The sequence below is a fragment of the Salmo trutta genome, chromosome 18, assembly GCF_901001165.1.
Source record: "Salmo trutta chromosome 18, fSalTru1.1, whole genome shotgun sequence".
Taxonomy (NCBI): Eukaryota; Metazoa; Chordata; class Actinopteri; order Salmoniformes; family Salmonidae; genus Salmo; species Salmo trutta.
Genome location: NC_042974.1, coordinates 34,970,918 through 34,989,628, shown reverse-complemented (window position 1 = coordinate 34,989,628; position 18,711 = coordinate 34,970,918). Strand labels below are relative to the sequence as shown.

Sequence of the window (18,711 nt, the reverse complement as noted above, 5' to 3'; positions counted from 1 at the left end):
AAAATTATGATCCAAAGGTGGCTCTCCTAATGGCCGGTGATTTTAATGCAGGGAAACTGAAATCCGTTTTAAACTAATTTCTACCAGCATGTCACCAGTGCAACTACAGGAGACGGAATTCTAAATCATCTTTACGCCACAAACAGAATACAAAGCTCCCCCTCGCCCTCCATTTGGCAAATCTGACCATAACTCTATCCTCTTGATTCCTGCTTAAAAGCAAAAACTTAAACAGGAAGAACCAGTGATGCGCTCCATACGAAAGTGAACTGAGGAAGCGGATGCTAAGCTACAGGACTGTTTCTCAAGCACAGACTGGAATATGTTCCGGGATTCACCCGATGGCATTCAGAAGTTTATCACATCAGTCACCAGCTTCATTAATAAGTGCATCGACGAAGTCCCCACAGTGACTGTGCGTACATATCCAAAGCAGAAACCATGGATTACTGGCAACATCTGCACTAAGCTAAAGGCTAGAGTTGCTGCTTTCAAGGAGCGGGACACACATCCGGACGCTTATCAGAAATCCTTCTATGACCTCAGACGAGCAATCCAACAGGCAAAGCATCAATACATGACTAAGATTGAATCCTGCTACGCTGGCGCTGACGCTCGTTGGATGTGGCAGGGCTTGTAAACTATCACGGATTACAAAGGGAACCCCAGCCGCAACCTGGCCAGTGGCGCAACCCTACCAGATGACCTAAATGCATTCTATGCTCGCTTCAAGGCAAGCAAACCTGAACCATTCATTAGAGCACCAGCTGTTCCGGATGACTGTGTGATCATGCTATATGTAGCCGTTGTGAGTAAGACCTGTAAACAGGTTCACTTTCACAAGGCCACAGGGCCAGATAGATTACCAGGATGCGACTCAGAGCATTAGCTGACCAGCTGGAACGTGTCTTCACTGACATTTTCAATCTCTCCCTGACATAGTCTGTAATCCCTACGTGTTTCAAGCAGACCCCCATTGTCCCTCTGCCCAAGAATGCCAAGGTAAGCTGTCTAAATGACAATCACCCCATAGCACCCACATCTGTAGCAATGAAATGCTTTGAAAGGCTGGTCATGGCTCACATTAACACCACCTTCCAGACACCCTGGACCCACTCCAATTCGCATACCGCCAAACTGTAACGTTCGGCGTCAGGTAATGAGGAAGCGGACCAAAGCTCAGCTGGGAGCGAACACATGTTTATTCAACACACTGGAATAAACACGTCGCTAATTGTCTCTGATTGGGAATCGACAGAACCCAACATAGAAATAACCCACCTAGAGCCTACACAAGGCTAAAACGTAAACAAAACACAAACCAAGGAAAAATACCCAATATGACACACCCTGACCCAAAATACCCGAGTTCACCTGGTCAGGGCGTGACAGAACCCCCCCCAACGGTGCGTACTCGCGGCGCACCAAACTTAAGTCTATTAGGGGGGGGACCCGGGTGGGCGCCTCACCCTCGGTGGAGGCTCTGGCCCGGGCGTGTTCTTTCCCCCGCCTTCACCTTAACCCTACCCCTCTGGCCCGGACTGGACCACTGTGGAGCGGCATGCTCAGGCTCTGGAGCGGAGCCGTCGACCGGAACAGGAACGGGCTGGACAGGACTATGGACACGCACCGTGGGCTAGGTGCGGGGAACAGGAACGGGCCGGACAGGACTGTGGACACGCACCGTGGGCTTGGTGCGGGGAACAGGGATGGGCCGGACAGGACTGGGGACACGCACCACTAACCTGGTGCGGGGAGCAGGGACGGGCCGGACAGGACTGGGGACACGCACCACTAACCTGGTGCGGGGAGCAGGGACGGGCCGGACAGGACTGGGGACACGCACCACTAACCTGGTGCAGGGAGCAGGAACGGGCCGGGCCGGACTGGGGACACGCACCACTGACTTGGTGCGGGGAACAGGGACGGGCCGGACAGGACTGGGGACACGCACCACTAACCTGGTGCGGGGAGCAGGAACTGGCCGGGCCGGACTGGGGACACGCACCACTAACCTGGTGCGGGGAGCAGGGACGGGCCGGACAGGACTGGGGACACGCGCCACTAACCTGGTGCGGGGAGCAGGGACGGGCCGGACAGGACTGGGGACACGCACCACTGACTTGGTGCGGGGAACAGGGACGGGCCGGACAGGACTGGGGACACGCACCACTAACCTGGTGCGGGGAGCAGGAACTGGCCGGGCCGGACTGGGGACACGCACCACTAACCTGGTGCGGGGAGCAGGGACGGGCCGGACAGGACTGGGGACACGCGCCACTAACCTGGTGCGGGGAGCAGGGACGGGCCGGACAGGACTGGGGACACGCACCACTAACCTGGTGTGGGGAGCAGGAACGGGCCAGACAGGACTGTGAACACGTACTGGTGACCTGAAGCGTGGAGCCGGTTTAGCCACTCGTCCTGGCTGGATGCCCATCCTAGCACGGCATGTGCTGGGCATGTCCTCCGGACGCACCGGGCTGTGCGGGCGCACTGGCGACACAGCGCGCAACTCCGCTTCCCATGGCTTGGTGCGGGGAGCAGGGACGGGCCGGGCAGGACTGTGGACACGCACCGTGGGCTTGGTGCGGGGAACAGGAATGGGCCAGACAGGACTGTGAACACGCACTGGTGACCTGAAGCGTGGAGCCGGTTTAGCCACTCGTCCTGGCTGGATGCCCATCCTAGCACGGCATGTGCTGGGCATGTCCACCGGACGCACCGGGCTGTGCGGGCGCACTGGCGACACAGCGCGCAACTCCGCATACCATGGCTCCTCCTCCAGATCTTCCCTCTGCAGGTCCTCAATCAACTGCCTCATCTCCGTCTCTTCCTCCACCGTCATCCCCCACGAGAGCAGTGGTCTGGGCTCTTCCTCTGCTCTTCCGGACCACCCCATTAGCCCCCCCAAAAAAATTTCTTGGGGGTGTTTTCCGGGCCTCCTCGACCGCCGCCTGCGACTCCGTCTACCGGCTGGCTTTACCGCCTCGACCTGGGAATCCTTTCAACAGGGTCCTTTCCCCAACATGATCTCCTCCCAAGTCCAGAACTCCTTCCCCTCGCGAGCCCATCTCTCGCGCTCCTTTTCCTCCCGCTGCTTGGTCCTGGTTTGGTGGGGTGTTCTGTAACGTTCGGCGTCAGGTAATGAGGAAGCAGACCAAAGCGCAGCTGGGAGCGAACACATGTTTATTCAACACACTGGAATAAACACGTACACCAAAACAAGAAAAATGCCGATACGTTAACTGCTCGTACAGAGACAACACCCCACAAACAGCGTGGGGAAAACAGCAACTTAAATGTGATCCCAATCAGAGACAATTAGTGACAGCTGTCTCTGATTGGGAATCGACAGAACCCAACATAGAAATAACCCACCTAGAGCCTACACAAGGCTAAAACGTAAACAAAACACAAACCAAGGAAAAATACCCAACATGACACACCCTGACCCAAAATACCCGAGTTCACCTGGTCAGGGCGTGACACAAACAGATCCATAGATTACGCAATCTCTATTGCACTCCAAACTTCCCTCTCCCACCTAGACAAGTGGAACACCTACGTATGTGAAAATACTGTTCATTGACTACAGCTCAGCATTCAACACCATAGTGCCCTCCAAGCTCATCACAAAGCTAAGGACCCTGGGACTGAACACCTCCCTTTACAACTGGATTCTGAACTTCTTGAAGGGCTGTCCCCAGGTGGTGAAGGTAGGCAACAACACATCAGCCACGCTGACCCTCAAAACAGGGGCCCCTTAGGGGTGTGTGCTTAGTCCCCTGCTGTACTCCCTGTTCACCCACGACTGCGCGGCCTCACACAGTACCAACTCCATCATCAAGTTCGCCAACGACACGACAGTAGTAGGGCTGATTACCAACAACAAGGATATGGCCTACAGGGAGAAAGTATGAATTCTGACGACGTGGTGACAGGTAAACAACCTCTCCCTCAATGCCAGCAAAACAAAGAAGCTGATTGTGGACTTAAGGAGGAAACAGGCATCAATGGTCAAAAGCTTCAAGTTCCTCTTCATTCACATTTCCGAGGAGCTAAAATGGTCAAACCACACAGACACCGTGGTGAAGAAGGCACGACAGCAACTCTTTAACTTTAGGATGCTGAAGAAATCTGGCCTGTCCCTGAGGGCCCTCGCAGTGTTCTACAGGAGCATCCTTGAGATCATACACTACCGGTCAAAGGTTTTACAACACCTACTCATTCAAGGGTTATTGTTTATTTTTTACTATTTTCTACATTGTAAAATAGTAGTGAAGATATCAAAACTATGAAATAGCACATATGGAATCATGAAGTAACCAAAGAAGAGTTAAACAAATCAAAAAAATTATATTTGAGATTCTTCAAATAGCCACCCTTTGCCTTGAAGACAGCTTTGCACACTCAGGTAGTCACCTGGAATGCATCTCAATTAACAGGTATGCCTTCTTAAAAGTTAATGTGTGAAATTTCTTTCCTTTTTAATGCGTTTGAGCCAATCAGTTGTGCTGTGACAGGGTGGGGGTGGTATACGGAAGATAGCCCTATTTGGTAAAATACCATGTCCATATTAGGGCAAGAACAGCTCAAATAAGCAAAGAGAAACAACAGTCCATCAATACTTTAAGACATGAAGGTCAGTCAATACGGAAAATTTCAAGAACTTTGAAAGTATCTTCAAGTGCTATCGCAAAAACCATCAAGCGCTATGATGAAACTAGCTCTCATGAGGACAGACACAGGAATGGAAGACCCAGAGTTACCTCTGCTGCAGAAGATATGTTCATTAGAGTTACCAGCCTTAGAAATTGCAGCTCAAATAAATGCTTCACAGAGTTCAAGTTACAGACACATGTGAATCAGGCCTTCATGGTCGAATTGCAGCAAAGAAACCACTGCTAAAGGAAACCAATAATAAGAAGAGACTTGCTTGGGCCAAGAAACACCAGCAATGGACATTAGACTGGTGGAAATGTGTCCTTTGGGCTGATGAGTCCAAATTGGAGATGGTTGGTTCCAACTGCTGTGTCTTTGTGAATTGCAGAGTAGGTGAATGGATGTGAAGCATAGAGGATGGTGTGGGGGTGCTTTGCTGGTGACACTGTCTGTGATTTATTTAGAATTCAAGGCACACTTAACCAGCATGGCTACCACAGCAGTCTGCAGGGATATACCATCCCATCTGGTTTGGGCTTAGTGGGACTATTTTTGTTTTTCAACAGGACAATGACCCAACACACCTCCAGGCTATTTTACCAAGAAGGAGAGTGATGGAGTGCTGCATCAGATCATCTGGCCTCCACAATCCCCTGACCTAAATCAAATAGAGATGCCTTGGGATGAGTCTGACCGCAGGGTGAAGGAAAGCAGCCAACAAGTGCTCAGCATATGTGGGAACATTCCAGGTGAAGCTGGTTGAGAGAATGCCAAGAGTGTGCAAAGCTGTCATCAAGGCAAAGGGTGGCTATTTGAAGAATCTGAAATATAAAATGTATTTTGATTTGTTAAACACTTTTTTAGTTACTACATGATTCCATATGTGTTATTTCATAGTTTTGATGTCTTCACTATTATTCTACAGTGTCAAAAATAGTAAAAATAAAGAAAAACCCTTGAATGAGTTGGTATTCTAAAACCTTTGACCGGTAGTGTATGTTTGGGCTGCATCCCAGCCTGATACGGCAACTCCACTGTCGCAGCCCGCAAGGCGCTACAGAGGGTGGTACTCTCAGCCGAAGGCACGATTGGGTGAACATTGCTTACCCTCCAGGACACTTACAGCACTAGGTGTCGCAGGAAGTCCAAAAAGATCATCAGGGACCCCAGCTCCCGAGCCATGGCTTGTTCTCCCCGTTTCCATCACTCAAATGCAGACAGTATAGGAGCATCATGGCAAAAACTGTAAGACTGGCCAAATGCTTCTACCCCCAGACCACCACTAGTCTGCAACGTTCTCCAAAATAGTGTTCCCTGTCAGAAATGCTATTGTGTACAGAAGACTTCACTTTCACCTCAAAACTAGGGCTTCAGCTTTACTTATCTTTGAATAATTTACAGTTGTAGCTTTTGCCCCTAATTTTTTTTTCATGTCTGTTTCTCAATGTTCCTAGGTAGCAGGGATAAAAGGGGTGTTCTTGTCAAATAAAGTTGTCGAAGGCCAAGTGAAAACGTTTATCACTTACAGTAAGGGGCGAGACTGGCATCTTCTACAGGCTCCCACCACTGATCTGAAGGGAACCAGACTCTACTGTGTACAGGTGAGTCTCCTTTTGAAAGTGGCCAATATCTGAAAACCTATAACTGTTTTTGTCTATAAACCACATTATGTTTTTTTTCTTTTGTTGATTTTCAGCCCTACTGTTCATTACACCTGCATCTCCATGTTTCTGACAACCCGTACACGTCTGGAAACATAGTCAGCAAGGAATCAGCTCCAGGAATTATAGTAGCATCAGGTAGGAACTATTTGAAATGTTTAGCTGTGTCTTTTGTTTATTTTTACTCTCATTAGCAATTACCACAGGGATCTCCGCTCTCCTTAAGGTTCACAATTTGCAGTGGTTGCTCAACTCTTTCACTGCTCTTTTTCCACCCTTAAAGACCCATTTTATCTTTTAGCTCTGTTCTCCAAGTAAATGCTGGGATTCTGGCTTAAAACATTTTAGTCAGCTCAGTTTGATCTGTGAATTTGATCACAGCATGCCTGCATATCTGTAGACTGCCAGATGTTTGGCAAAAACAGATACAGAAGAAAAGGTTTGAATTTCTGAATCTCTGTTTTTGGCTGAGTAAATACTCCCTTTTTAGGAGAGCTGTAGCCTGTGGCAGAATATTTGCATCTGTATTTTTATTTCATTGTGCATTAAATATATTTTAATGTGGGTTAAGAAGGCATACAATGAAAGTGTTTACACTATAACTATGCTATGCTTTTTACATCTAGGTACCATTGGGCCCGAGCTTACCGCCTATAATGTCAGCATTTTCATCACCTCAGATGCTGGCAACACTTGGAGAGAGGTACTGTGACTGAAAGAGACAGGTACCACTGAAATGTGACACAAAATCAAGACAACACATAGAAGAAAAGATCAATCTGCTTATAACTCAGTAATTTGGAGGGAGCAAACTCTTGATGTATAATGTATGATATTGTTTGACATTACCCTTGATCACATGCCATATATACTGGTTTAAGGAAGTTTTTATTATTTTTTCCATAGAACTTCTTAGGAGCTGACACTATGTTTTCTCACTTAAAAATAAAATGTAATATGTGGCTGTGTTACATGATATAGAAGAATAGCAGTAGCCTATAGTGATACAAGTCTATCACTCATCAAAAGGATACGTGAATGCACGTCTCTAACCTTTGAAAATGTGATGAAATTCTGTCCTGTTTGTAGGTATTTGAGGAGGAGTATAGTGTCCTCTTTCTTAACCAGGGTGGTGCCCTAGTGGCCATTCGACACACACCTCTCCCCATCAGACATATCTGGTATTGTTTCCTTTAACATTCAACTTCCGTGCATACTGTTACAGCATCAACATTAAATTACATTTGTTGATTTGAATTACATTTGCCTATAAATGTTTTATGGACTGTATTATGTAAGCACTGAAAGTCCACCTAATGTTAGTGTTACAGTACAATCTATTCTATGCATGGTGGGGGTTCCACATGAGCCATGCATGAGAGCCAACATGTTGTTTCTCCATCCAGGCTGAGTTTTGATGAGGGAAAACGCTGGAACAAATACAGCTTCACCCCCTCTCCTCTCTATGTAGACGGAGTCTTAGGAGAGCCAGGAGAAGACACCCTCATCATGACGTAAGAATCAAAACAAATACTCTATGGTTAATAGTATGTATTTTCCAATGCGTTGAAAGTCTAATGGACGTTTTGAAAAGAAAGTTTGTTTCAAACACAGTGAAAAAATGTACTCGCTGTCAGAAGTTAGACACTTTTTTTTTCTTTTCTCTTTTTACTCTTCTGAGTCATTGTACAAATCCCTTGTGGTTAGCTCAGGCAACCTTTCATCTCCCACTTTAATGATAAAAAGGTATTTCACTTAATACATTTTAGCTAGCAACCCTTTTTTTCAGATATTTTTCACCATCCTTTACTTTTTGTGTTTGCAGAATATTTGGCCATTTCAGCCATCGTTCTGAGTGGCAGCTTGTCAAAATTGACTTCAAGGCCATCTTTAACAGAAGGTGTAACACAGACGACTATCAGACCTGGCAGCTACACAATGACGTAAGAGCAACCACTTTGGTACATTTGTAATGGCTTTGGGCACTTTAGTTCAATGGAATACAGTATGAAGAGAAATGTTCTATCACACCCATTTTCTATCTCAAATTTGTCTCAAAATTATGGATACTTTCTATGTATTCACTTTCAGAACAAATTAGCAATTATACAGATTTTCATGTACTTAAAAAAATATATATATTAAGAGAAATTCATCACTCAGAGGCTTTTCTTTGAAACTGTTACATCCTATCACGACTCAGGATAGGACCCAGATGCAGACACAGGAGGTGGATAGTACAGTTCTCAGATATTTATTGTAAACACGGGGCAGGCAAAGAGCAGATTAAGGACAGGCAGGGGTTCGTGATCAGGCCAGAGTCAGGTAGGTACAGGACAACAGGCAGGCTTGGGGTCAGGGCAGGCAAAGGTTCGTAATTAGGTCAGAGTCAGGCAGGTACAGCACGGCAGGCAGGCTCGCGGTCAGGGCAGGCAGAATAGTCAGAACCGGGAAAACTAGGAAACAGAACTTGAGAAAAAGGAAGAAGGGAAAGCACGCTGGTAAGACCTGACAAGACAAGACAAATTGGCAACAGACAAACAGAGAACACAGGTATAAATACACAGGGGATAATGGGAACACCTGTAGGGGTGGAGACAAGCACAAAGACAGGTAAAACAGATCAGGGAGTGACACATCCAAAAATAAAGTAAATTGTGAAATGTTGTAGTTAATTATTTCAAATAATACATTATTTCTCACAGGGTAAAGTCTGCATTATGGGAGTGAAGAGAATCTTTCAGAATCTGAAGCCCGACACCAGATGTGTCAAAACCAGAGATCAATACATCCCCCAGATGTCAGACTCCTGTCCATGCACCGAGGCTGACTTTGAGTGGTGAGTAGACTACTGGCTGCTACGGTTGATAAAATATATATAATTCAATTCCATACAGTCTTTATTAATCTTTCCAGAGGCAATTTAAGAAGGCATCATTGGAGCACAATTTATTTTATTTTTAATTTATTTCACCTTTATTTAACCAGGTAGGCAAGTTGAGAACAAGTTCTCATTTACAACTGCGACCTGGCCAAGATAAAGCAAAGCAGTTCGACAACATACAACAACACAGAGTTAAACATGGAGTAAAACAAACATACAGTCAATAATACAGTAGAAAATAAGCCTATATACAATGTGAGCAAATGAGGTGAGATAAGGGAGGTAAAGGCAAAAAAGGCCATGGTGGCAAAGTAAATACAATATAGCAAGTAAAACACTGGAATGGTAGATTTGTAGTAGAAGAAAGTGCAAAGTAGAAATAAATAATGGGGTGCAAAGGAGCAAAATAAATTAAATAAATACAGTAGGGGAAGAGGTAGTTGTTTGGGCTAAATTATAGATGAGCTATGTACAGGTGCAGTGATCTGTGAGCTGCTCTGACAGCTGGTGCATAAAGCTAGTGAGGGAGATAAGTGTTTCCAGTTTCAGAGATTTTTGTAGTTCGTTCCAGTCATTGGCAGCAGAGAACTGGAAGGAGAGGCGGCCAAAGGAGGAATTGGCTTTGGGGATGACCAGAAAGATATACCTGCTGGAGCGCGTGCCGCTATGGTGACCAGTGAGCAGAGATAAGGGGGGACTTTACCTAGCAGGGTCTTGTAGATGACCTGGAGCCAGTGGGTTTGGCGACGATTATGAAGCGAAGGCCAGCCAACGAGAGCGTACAGGTCGCAGAGGTGGGTAGTATATGGGGCTTTGGTGACAAAACAGATGGCACTGTGATAGACTGCATCCAGTTTGTTGAGTAGGGTATTGGAGGCTATTTTGTAAATGACATCGCCGAAGTCGAGGATCGGTAGGATGGTCAGTTTTACGAGGGTATGTTTGGCAGCATGAGTGAAGGATGCTTTGTTGTGAAATAGGAAGCCAATTCTAGATTTAACTTTGGATTGGAGATGTTTGATGTGAGTTTGGAAGGAGAGTTTACAGTCTAACCAGACACCTAGGTATTTGTAGTTGTCCACCTATTCTAAGTCAGAACCGTCCAGAGTAGTGATGCTGGACAGGCGGGCAGGTGCAGGCAGCGATCGGTTGATAAGCATGCATTTAGTTTTAGTATTTAGGAGGAGGCCACGGAAGGAGAGTTGTATGGCATTGAAGCTCGTTTGTACGGTTGTTAACACAGTGTCCAAAGAAGGTCCAGAAGTATACAGAATGGTGTCGTCTGCGTAGAGGTGGATCAGAGAATCACCAGCAGCAAGAGCGACATCATTGATGTATACAGAGAAGAGTTGGCCCAAGAATTGAACTCTGTGGCACCCCCATAGAGACTGCTAGAGTTCCGGACAACAGGCCCTCCGATTTGACACACTGAACTCTATCAGAGAAGTTGTTGGTGAACCTGGCGATGCAATCATTTGAGAAACCAAGGCTATTGAGTCTGCCGATGAGGATGTGGTGATTGACAAAGTCGAAAGCTTTGGCCAGGTCAATGAATACGGCAGCACAGTATTGTTTCTTATCTATGGCGGTTACGATATCGTTTAGGACCTTGAGCGTGGCTGAGGTGCACCCATGACCAGCTCTGAAACCAGATTGCATAGCGGAGAAGGTGCGGTGGGATTCGAAATGGTCGGTAATCTGTTTGTTGACTTGGCTTTCGAAGACCTTAGAAAGGCAGGGTAGGATGGATATAGGTCTGTAGCAATTTGGGTCAAGAGTGTTCCCTCCTTTGAAGAGGGGGATGACAGCAGCTGCTTTCCAATCTATGGGAATCTCAGACGACACGAGAGGTTGAACAGGCTAGTAATAGGGGTTGCAATAATTTCAGCAGATAATTTTAGAAAGAAAGGGTCCAGATTGTCTATCCCGGCTGATTTGTAGGGGTCCAGATTTTGCAGCTCTTTCAGAACATCAGCTGAATGGATTTGGGAGAAGGAGAAATGGGGAAGGCTTGGGCGAGTAGCTGTGGGAGGTGCAGTGCTGTTGACTGCAGTAGGGGTAGCCAGGTGGAAAGCATGGCCAGCCGTAGAAAAATGCTTATTGAAATTCTGAATTATAGTGGGTTGGTGGTGACAGAGTTTCCTATCCTCAGTGTAGTGGGCAGTTGGGAGGAGGTGTTCTAATTCTCCATGGACTTTACAATGTCCCAGAACTTTTTGCAATTTGTGTTGCAGGAAGCAAATTTCTGCTTGAAAAAGCTAGCCTTGGCTTTTCTAACTACCTGTCTATATTGGTTTCTAACTTCCCTGAAAAGTTGCATATCACGAGGGCTGTTCGATGCTAATGCAGAACGTCACAGGATGTTTTTGTGTTGGTTAAGGGCAGTCAGGTCTGGGGAGAACCAAGGGCTATATCTGTTCCTGGTTCTAAATTTCTTGAATGGAGCATGCTTATTTAAGATGGTGAGGAAGGCATTTAAAAAAATAACCAGGCATCCTCTACTGACGGGATGAGGTCAATATCCTTCCAGGATACCAGGGCCAGGTCGATTAGAAAGGCTTGCTCGCTGAAATGTTTAACCTCTGTTGGGGATAGGGGGCAGTATTTGCACGGCCGGATAAAAAAACGTACCCAATTTAATCTGGTTACTATTCCTGCCCAGTAACTAGAATATGCATATAATTAGTAGATTTGGATAGAAAACACCCTAAAGTTTCTAAAACTGTTTGAATTGTCTCTGTGAGTATAACAGAACTCATATGGCAGTCAAAACCCTGAGACAAATCCTAACAGGAAATGGACATCTGATATGTGGAAATCACTTCTAACCTTTGCCATTGAAACACACAGGGGCTTATTAATCATTTAGCACTTCATAAGGCTCCCACTAGATGTCGACAGTCTTTACAAAGTGGTTTGAGTCTTCTATGGTACAAACTGACCCAAAGAGAGGCTGTGGAACTTGGTCACAGGGGGAGGGCCATTTACTACAATGACGCAGCCGCCCATGGCTACCCTCCCCTTTCGAAACATTTAGTAAGACAATGCAATCGTCCGCCTTGAATATTATTGAAGCTCTGGTTGAAAAAGGCCCTAAACATTTATGTTATACAACGTTTGACATGTTTGAACGAACTTAAATATATATTTTTTGCACATTCGTGATGACAAGTCCCGCGCACTACGGTACATTTTGAGTAGCCTTCGGAACGCGCTAACAAGAAGGAACTATTGGGACATAAATTATTAACTTTTTCGAACAAAACTACATTTGTTGTGGACCTGGGATTCCTGGAAGTGCCTTCTGATGAAGATAATCAAAGGTAAGGGAATATTTACAATAGTATTTTTGATGGTTGATGGTTCCAAGATGGCGCTAACATGAATTGCCTAGCCTATTTTTCTGAGCATACCAGTCGTTTATTGCAAAGTGTGATTTCCCAGTAAAGTTATTTTTAAATCTGGCAAAGCGGTGGCATTCACGAGATGTTAATCTATAATTCTTTGAATGACAATATTAAATTTTAACAATGTTTTCGAATAGTAATTTTGTAAATTGTAGCGCTGTTTCACCGGAAGCATTTGAGGGAAAAGATTTTCTGAAAGTCACGCGCCGATGTAAAATGCTGTTTTTATATATAAATATGAACTTTATCGAACAGAAAATGCATGTATTGTGTAACATGATGTCCTAGGAGTGTCATCTGATGAAGATTGTCAAAGGTTAGTGCTGCATTTAGCTGTGTTTTGGGTATTTGTGATGCATCTAGTTGCTTTGAAAATGGCTGTGTGAATATTTCTGGCTGGTTACTCTCCTAACATAATCTAATGTTTTGCTTTTGCTGTAAAGCCTTTTTGAAATCGGACAACGTGGTTCGATTCAGGAAAGGTGTATCTATAAAACGGTGTAAAATAGTCATATGTTTGAGAAATTGAAGTTATAGCATTTATGAGGTTTTGTATTTCGCGCGACGCTATTCCACTGGCTGTTGACTGGACAAGTTAAGATAGTGTTATTTGTCATCACAGTGATGAAAGTATGGCTAGGGTTTGGAAGGGGCCTTAGATTGAGCAGGCTCCTAGGAGCTTACATATTCACTGGTGTTGAGGATTGAAGTGGACCTCTCCTTTGGTCTAGTGGAGGCACATATGTCACATTGCTAGAAGGCCACATATCTGCTTGATAAGCATTTCACTACACTACAAGCATTTCGCTACCCTCGCATTAACATCTGCTTATCATGTGTATGTGACAAAGAAAATTTGAATTTGAAAATCTGAATTTGATTTGATACATGCTTAGCCTTGGACGTCTTCTGCAGACAGGCTGTCAAGTCAGGTAAGGTCAACACAGTACTCCACAAATTTATTGCAGTAGGCCTGTGGCATCTTGCATCTGCAAATTATTGCTAGTTTGACCACCAGTGGGCATCTTTGAGAAGCATTTGATAGTATTCCATGTTGGCATTACCAGAGAATGTAAAACCTTTTTTGTAATAACATAGTATATGGGATTGATTTTAAGAAATTTGGTTTAATTAATTTGATTAATATTATGGTGCTTCTATTCAGAGAAAAACGAAAAACCAAACCCTCAGGGTTTCTGTTAGGATGGAATGGAAAATATGGCGCTGTACAATGTGACGGTCAGGAGTAGGCGACAGGATTGTTAGGATTCTAAATTGTTTGCCTTCATTAGACAACTTTGTTCCAATATTTCTGTAATCAGTGATATTTATTCCCATAGTAATTTGTTATGGATCCATAATTAAATCAACATCTGCATTTTGAAAGAGTATTTTTGTTATCATTATTTTATTAACAAAATGTGTTTATTTGTTTATTAGGCTACTGTGCAGTCTACAATACATACTGTAGTAAACATGGGGAAAGTGCCTAATTCCTTATATAAGGGAGAGCAGGCCATGTCTGTAATACAGAATGCAGGGCATGCGGGAGACTGGTGTTATTTCATAGTTGTGATGTCTTCACTATTATTCTACAATGTAGAAATACAAATTCCTCTAAAATACGAAAACTTCCATTTTTCAAACATATGACTATTTTACAGCTATTTAAAGACAAGACTCTCGTTAATCTAACCACACTGTCCGATTTCAAAAAGGCTTTACAGCGAAAGCAAAACATTAGATTATGTCAGCAGAGTACCCAGCCAGAAATAATCAGACACCCATTTTTCAAGCTAGCATATAATGTCACAAAAACCCAGAAGACAGCTAAATGCAGCACTAACCTTTGATGATCTTCATCAGATGACACACCTAGGACATTATGTTATACAATACATGCATGTCTGTTCAATCAAGTTCATATTTATATAAAAAAACAGCTTTTTACATTAGCATGTGACGTTCAGAACTAGCATACCCCCCGCAAACTTCCGGGGAATTTACTAACAATTTACTAAATTACTCACGATAAACGTTTACAAAAAGCATAACAATTATTTTAAGAATTATAGATACAGAACTCCTCTATGCACTCGATATGTCCGATTTTAAAATAGCTTTTCGGATGAAGCACATTTTGCAATATTCTAAGTACATAGCCCAGCCATCACGGGCTAGCTATTTAGACACCCACCCAGTTTAGCCTTCCCCAAAATCACATTTCCTATAAGAACAATGGTCTTACCTTTCCTGTTCTTCGTCAGAATGCACTCCCAGGACTTCTACTTCAATAACAAATGTAGGTTTGGTCCCAAATAATCCATCGTTATGTTCCATCAGCGACGTTTTGTTCGTGAGTTCTAGACACTATCAGAATGGTAAATCACGGTCATGCGCATGGCGTATAACGTGACAAAACATTTCTAAATATTCCATTACCGTACTTCGAAGCATGTCAACCGCTGTTTAAAATCAATTTTTATGCAATTTATCTCGTAGAAAAGCGATAATATTCCGACCGGGAATCTGCGTGTCTGTAAACAGAGGGAAAAACAGAAAGGCGGGGGCGGGCAGTGCACGCGCCTAAGCCTTTTGTCTGCTGATAGACCACTTAGCAAAAGCGCTCCTGTGTTTCAGCCAGGGCTTTGAATTACGTCATTCAGGTTTTTCCCGGGCTCTGAGAGCCCATTGGAGACGTGGGAAGTGTCACATAACAGCAGAGATCACTTGTAATAGATAGAGGGAATCAACAAGGGGAAGAAATGGTCAGACAGGGTACTTCCTGAACAGAATCTTCTCATTTTTTGGCCTGCCAAATGAGTTCTGTTATACTCACAGACACCATTCAAACAGTTTTAGAAACTTTGGAGTGTTTTCTATCCAAAGCTAATAATTATATGCATATTCTAGTTTCTGGGCAGGACTAATAATCAGATTAAATCGGGTACGTTTTTTATCCAGCCGTGAAAATACTGCCCCCTAGCCATAAGAGGTTAATTAATTTAATTGATATTATGGTGTTTCTATTCCATGAAAAACGAAAAACCCTCTGGGTTTCTGTTAGAATGGAACGGTAAATATGGCGCTGTACAATGTGTTGGTTGGCAGTACAGTACTGGGCTATTTAGCTAAAGAATCCCTGTGTCGTGCGGACGGGAGACCGGGGTTGAATCCCCCAACGAGGAGGAAGGAGTAGGCTGTCCTTGTAAATAAGAATGAGTTCTTAACTTATTCCATATGTGTTATTTTATAGTTGTGATGTCTTCACTATTATTCTACAAAGTAGAAAATAGTAAAAATATAGAAACATCCTGGAATGAGTAGGTGTGTCCAAACTTTTGACTGGTACTTACTTAATGTTGAGGACAGGCGTTCCGCTAGCGGAACATCCACTGGAACAGCACGGTGCGAAATACAAAACCTCAAAAATCTAATAATTTCAATTTCTCAAACATACGACTATTTTACACCATTTTAAAGATACACTTCTCCTTAATCCAACCACATTGTCCGATTTCAAAAAGGCTTTACAGCGAAAGCAAAACATTAGATTATGTTAGGAGAGTACACAGACAAAAATAACCACACAGCCATTTTCCAAGCAAGAATATATGTCACAAAAACCCAAAACACAGCTAAATGAAGCACTAACCTTTGACGATCGTCATCAGATGACACTCCTAGGACATCATGTTATGTAATGCATGTATGTTTTGCTCGATAAAGTTCATATTTATATCCAAAAACAGCATTTTACATTGGCGCGTGATGTTCAGAAAATGTATTCCCACCAAAAACTTCCGGTGAATTTACAAAAATACTCATCATAAATGTTGACAAAATACAATACAAATCTACTAATAATATGCATATTCTAGTTTCTGGGCAAGAGTAGTAGCCAGTTTTCATTTGGGTACGTTTTTCATCCGGCCGTGAAAATACTGCCCCCTATCCCAAACAGGTTTTAATTAATTTGATTATTATTCCGTGAAAAATGCAAAACCCTCTGTGTAAATTCAGACCGTTTCGCTCTCGGAGCGCACCCTGGACGTTCGGGCCGAGGCAGTCAAGCACCCAAGCTAACATTAGCTAGCTTGCTAGCTACTTCCAGACACAAATGAGACCACTGTGATCATTTTACTTGCTCTAGCAGAGCTCGTTAGGCAGTTTTCGTGTTAACCAGATGACTGTATCTGTGCTGCTGGAAACAATTTAATTATGCTTTTTTACCGACGTTTACTGACACCAGTTAGAGACAGTAGTGCATTGGGACCCAAAAGCATTATCAGTGCTCAAACTCCCCCTTGGTTATTTTCAAATCAATTTATTTTTTCTGAAAGCAACTTTTTTCTTTTCAATCAAAAATAATTGTTATGAAAGCAAAAACGAGGCTTCAAAGTAAAATTTTTTTTTTGCAATCAAATATTTTGTAATAGAGCTCAAAACCTTATGCATTTTATTCCCCCAAAATATTTATAGAACAAAAAATGCATTGTAAAACAAAACTTTATTTCACTATCAACCACCCTCCATTTTGGCAATTTTTTGAGAGTCAGTTTGGCTACAACCAATACTGTTCAGCCTTTCTTTTCGACACAAAGGAAGTTATAGCGGACACCTACGAAGAAGGACTGTGTAATGATGGCATCTCAGGTAAGCAGCACAGGGCATTCTTCCGTCCAACTTTTACATAGCTAGTAGTTAGCTCCTACGATTCAGTGTCGGTTCATAACATTCTACTATATTACATAGATACATACCGTAGAATGATAAATCATGCAATTATTTTTCTCAAGCTAACAAAAAGCATTTAGCTATGAACGCCTGTTCTAGCCATTTTCAGTTTAATTAATCTAACTTTCTTTCATGGCAACTCATAAGCAGGCCATGTTCTATTTGTTTTATTGTCGATATGTAATCATATTTCATGACAGTGTAACGGTTAGCTTTGTTTACAGAAGGATGAAAGAACATAACGTCTGTCAGGGAATGCTATTCTGATATGTCAGTTGAAGAGTTAGACCAGAAAGTCAGTGCCATTAAGTCAAGGATGCCCCATGCGGGCTTTAGAATGGTCAAAGGAAGTCTCAGAGCAATGGGCCATCATGTACAATGGTGAAGAGTTAGGGAGTCTTTGCAGCATGTAGGTGGTGCAGGTATCATTGCCAGAATGATCCAGCTTCGTTGCATTGCTCGGCAAAAATGCTCTGTTCCTGCACCCCTGTCTCTCGTCCACATTGATACAAAACAGAAATTGATAAGGTACGAAGATGTATAATGTCTCAAATCTGAGAAGTTATTAAAACTTTTTTATTCTTACTTATTCCTTGACACATTTTCAATGATGTATGAAATTGGAGTTGTTCTTCATCAACTGGCAATTTATAAATAACGAAGCAGGTTAATAGGTTAAACATTTCACTTTTAATTCCAATGCTTTTTTTCAAGATACAACAGGTAAGTATACTGCTCAAAAAAAGGGAACACTTAAACAACACAATGTAACTCCAAGTCAATCACACTTTTGTGAAATCAAACTGTCCACTTAGGAAGCAACACTGATTGACAATACATTTCACATGCTGTTGTGCAAATGGAATAGACAACAGGTGGAAATTATAGGCAATTAGCAAGACACCCCCAATAAAGGAGTGGTTCTGCAGGTGGTAACCACAGACCACTTCTCAGTTCCTATGCTTCCTGGCTAATGTTTTGGTCACTTTTGAATGCTGGCGGTGCTTTCCCTCTAGTGGTAGCATGAGACGGAGTCTACAACCCACACAAGTGGCTCAGGTAGTGCAGCTCATCCAGGATGGCACATCAATGCGAGCTGTGGCAAGAAGGTTTGCTGTGTCTGTCAGCGTAGTGTCCAGAGCATGGAGGCGCTACCAGGAGACAGGCCAGTACATCAGGAGACGTGGAGGAGGCCGTAGGAGGGCAACAACCCAGCAGCAGGACCGCTACCTCCGCCTTTGTGCAAGGAGGAGCAGGAGGAGCACTGCCAGAGCCCTGCAAAATGACCTCCAGCAGGCCACAAATGTGCATGTGTCTGCTCAAACGGTCAGAAACAGACTCCATGAGGGTGGTATGA

The 18,711-nt window shown here is 43.7% G+C and overlaps 1 protein-coding gene across 1 annotated transcript in view; it reads left to right on the top strand.

Annotated features, from left to right (window-relative positions):
- LOC115153227 (VPS10 domain-containing receptor SorCS1-like) overlaps positions 1–18,711 on the top strand; it is a 58,295-nt gene that overhangs the window by 2,738 nt on the left and 36,846 nt on the right. The window contains exons 3-9 of the mRNA XM_029698440.1: positions 6,120–6,266; positions 6,362–6,464; positions 6,953–7,029; positions 7,416–7,507; positions 7,733–7,840; positions 8,152–8,269; positions 9,032–9,165. Of these exons, the coding sequence (XP_029554300.1) occupies positions 6,120–6,266; positions 6,362–6,464; positions 6,953–7,029; positions 7,416–7,507; positions 7,733–7,840; positions 8,152–8,269; positions 9,032–9,165 (779 nt within the window). The remainder of the gene's footprint in view (positions 1–6,119; positions 6,267–6,361; positions 6,465–6,952; positions 7,030–7,415; positions 7,508–7,732; positions 7,841–8,151; positions 8,270–9,031; positions 9,166–18,711) is intronic.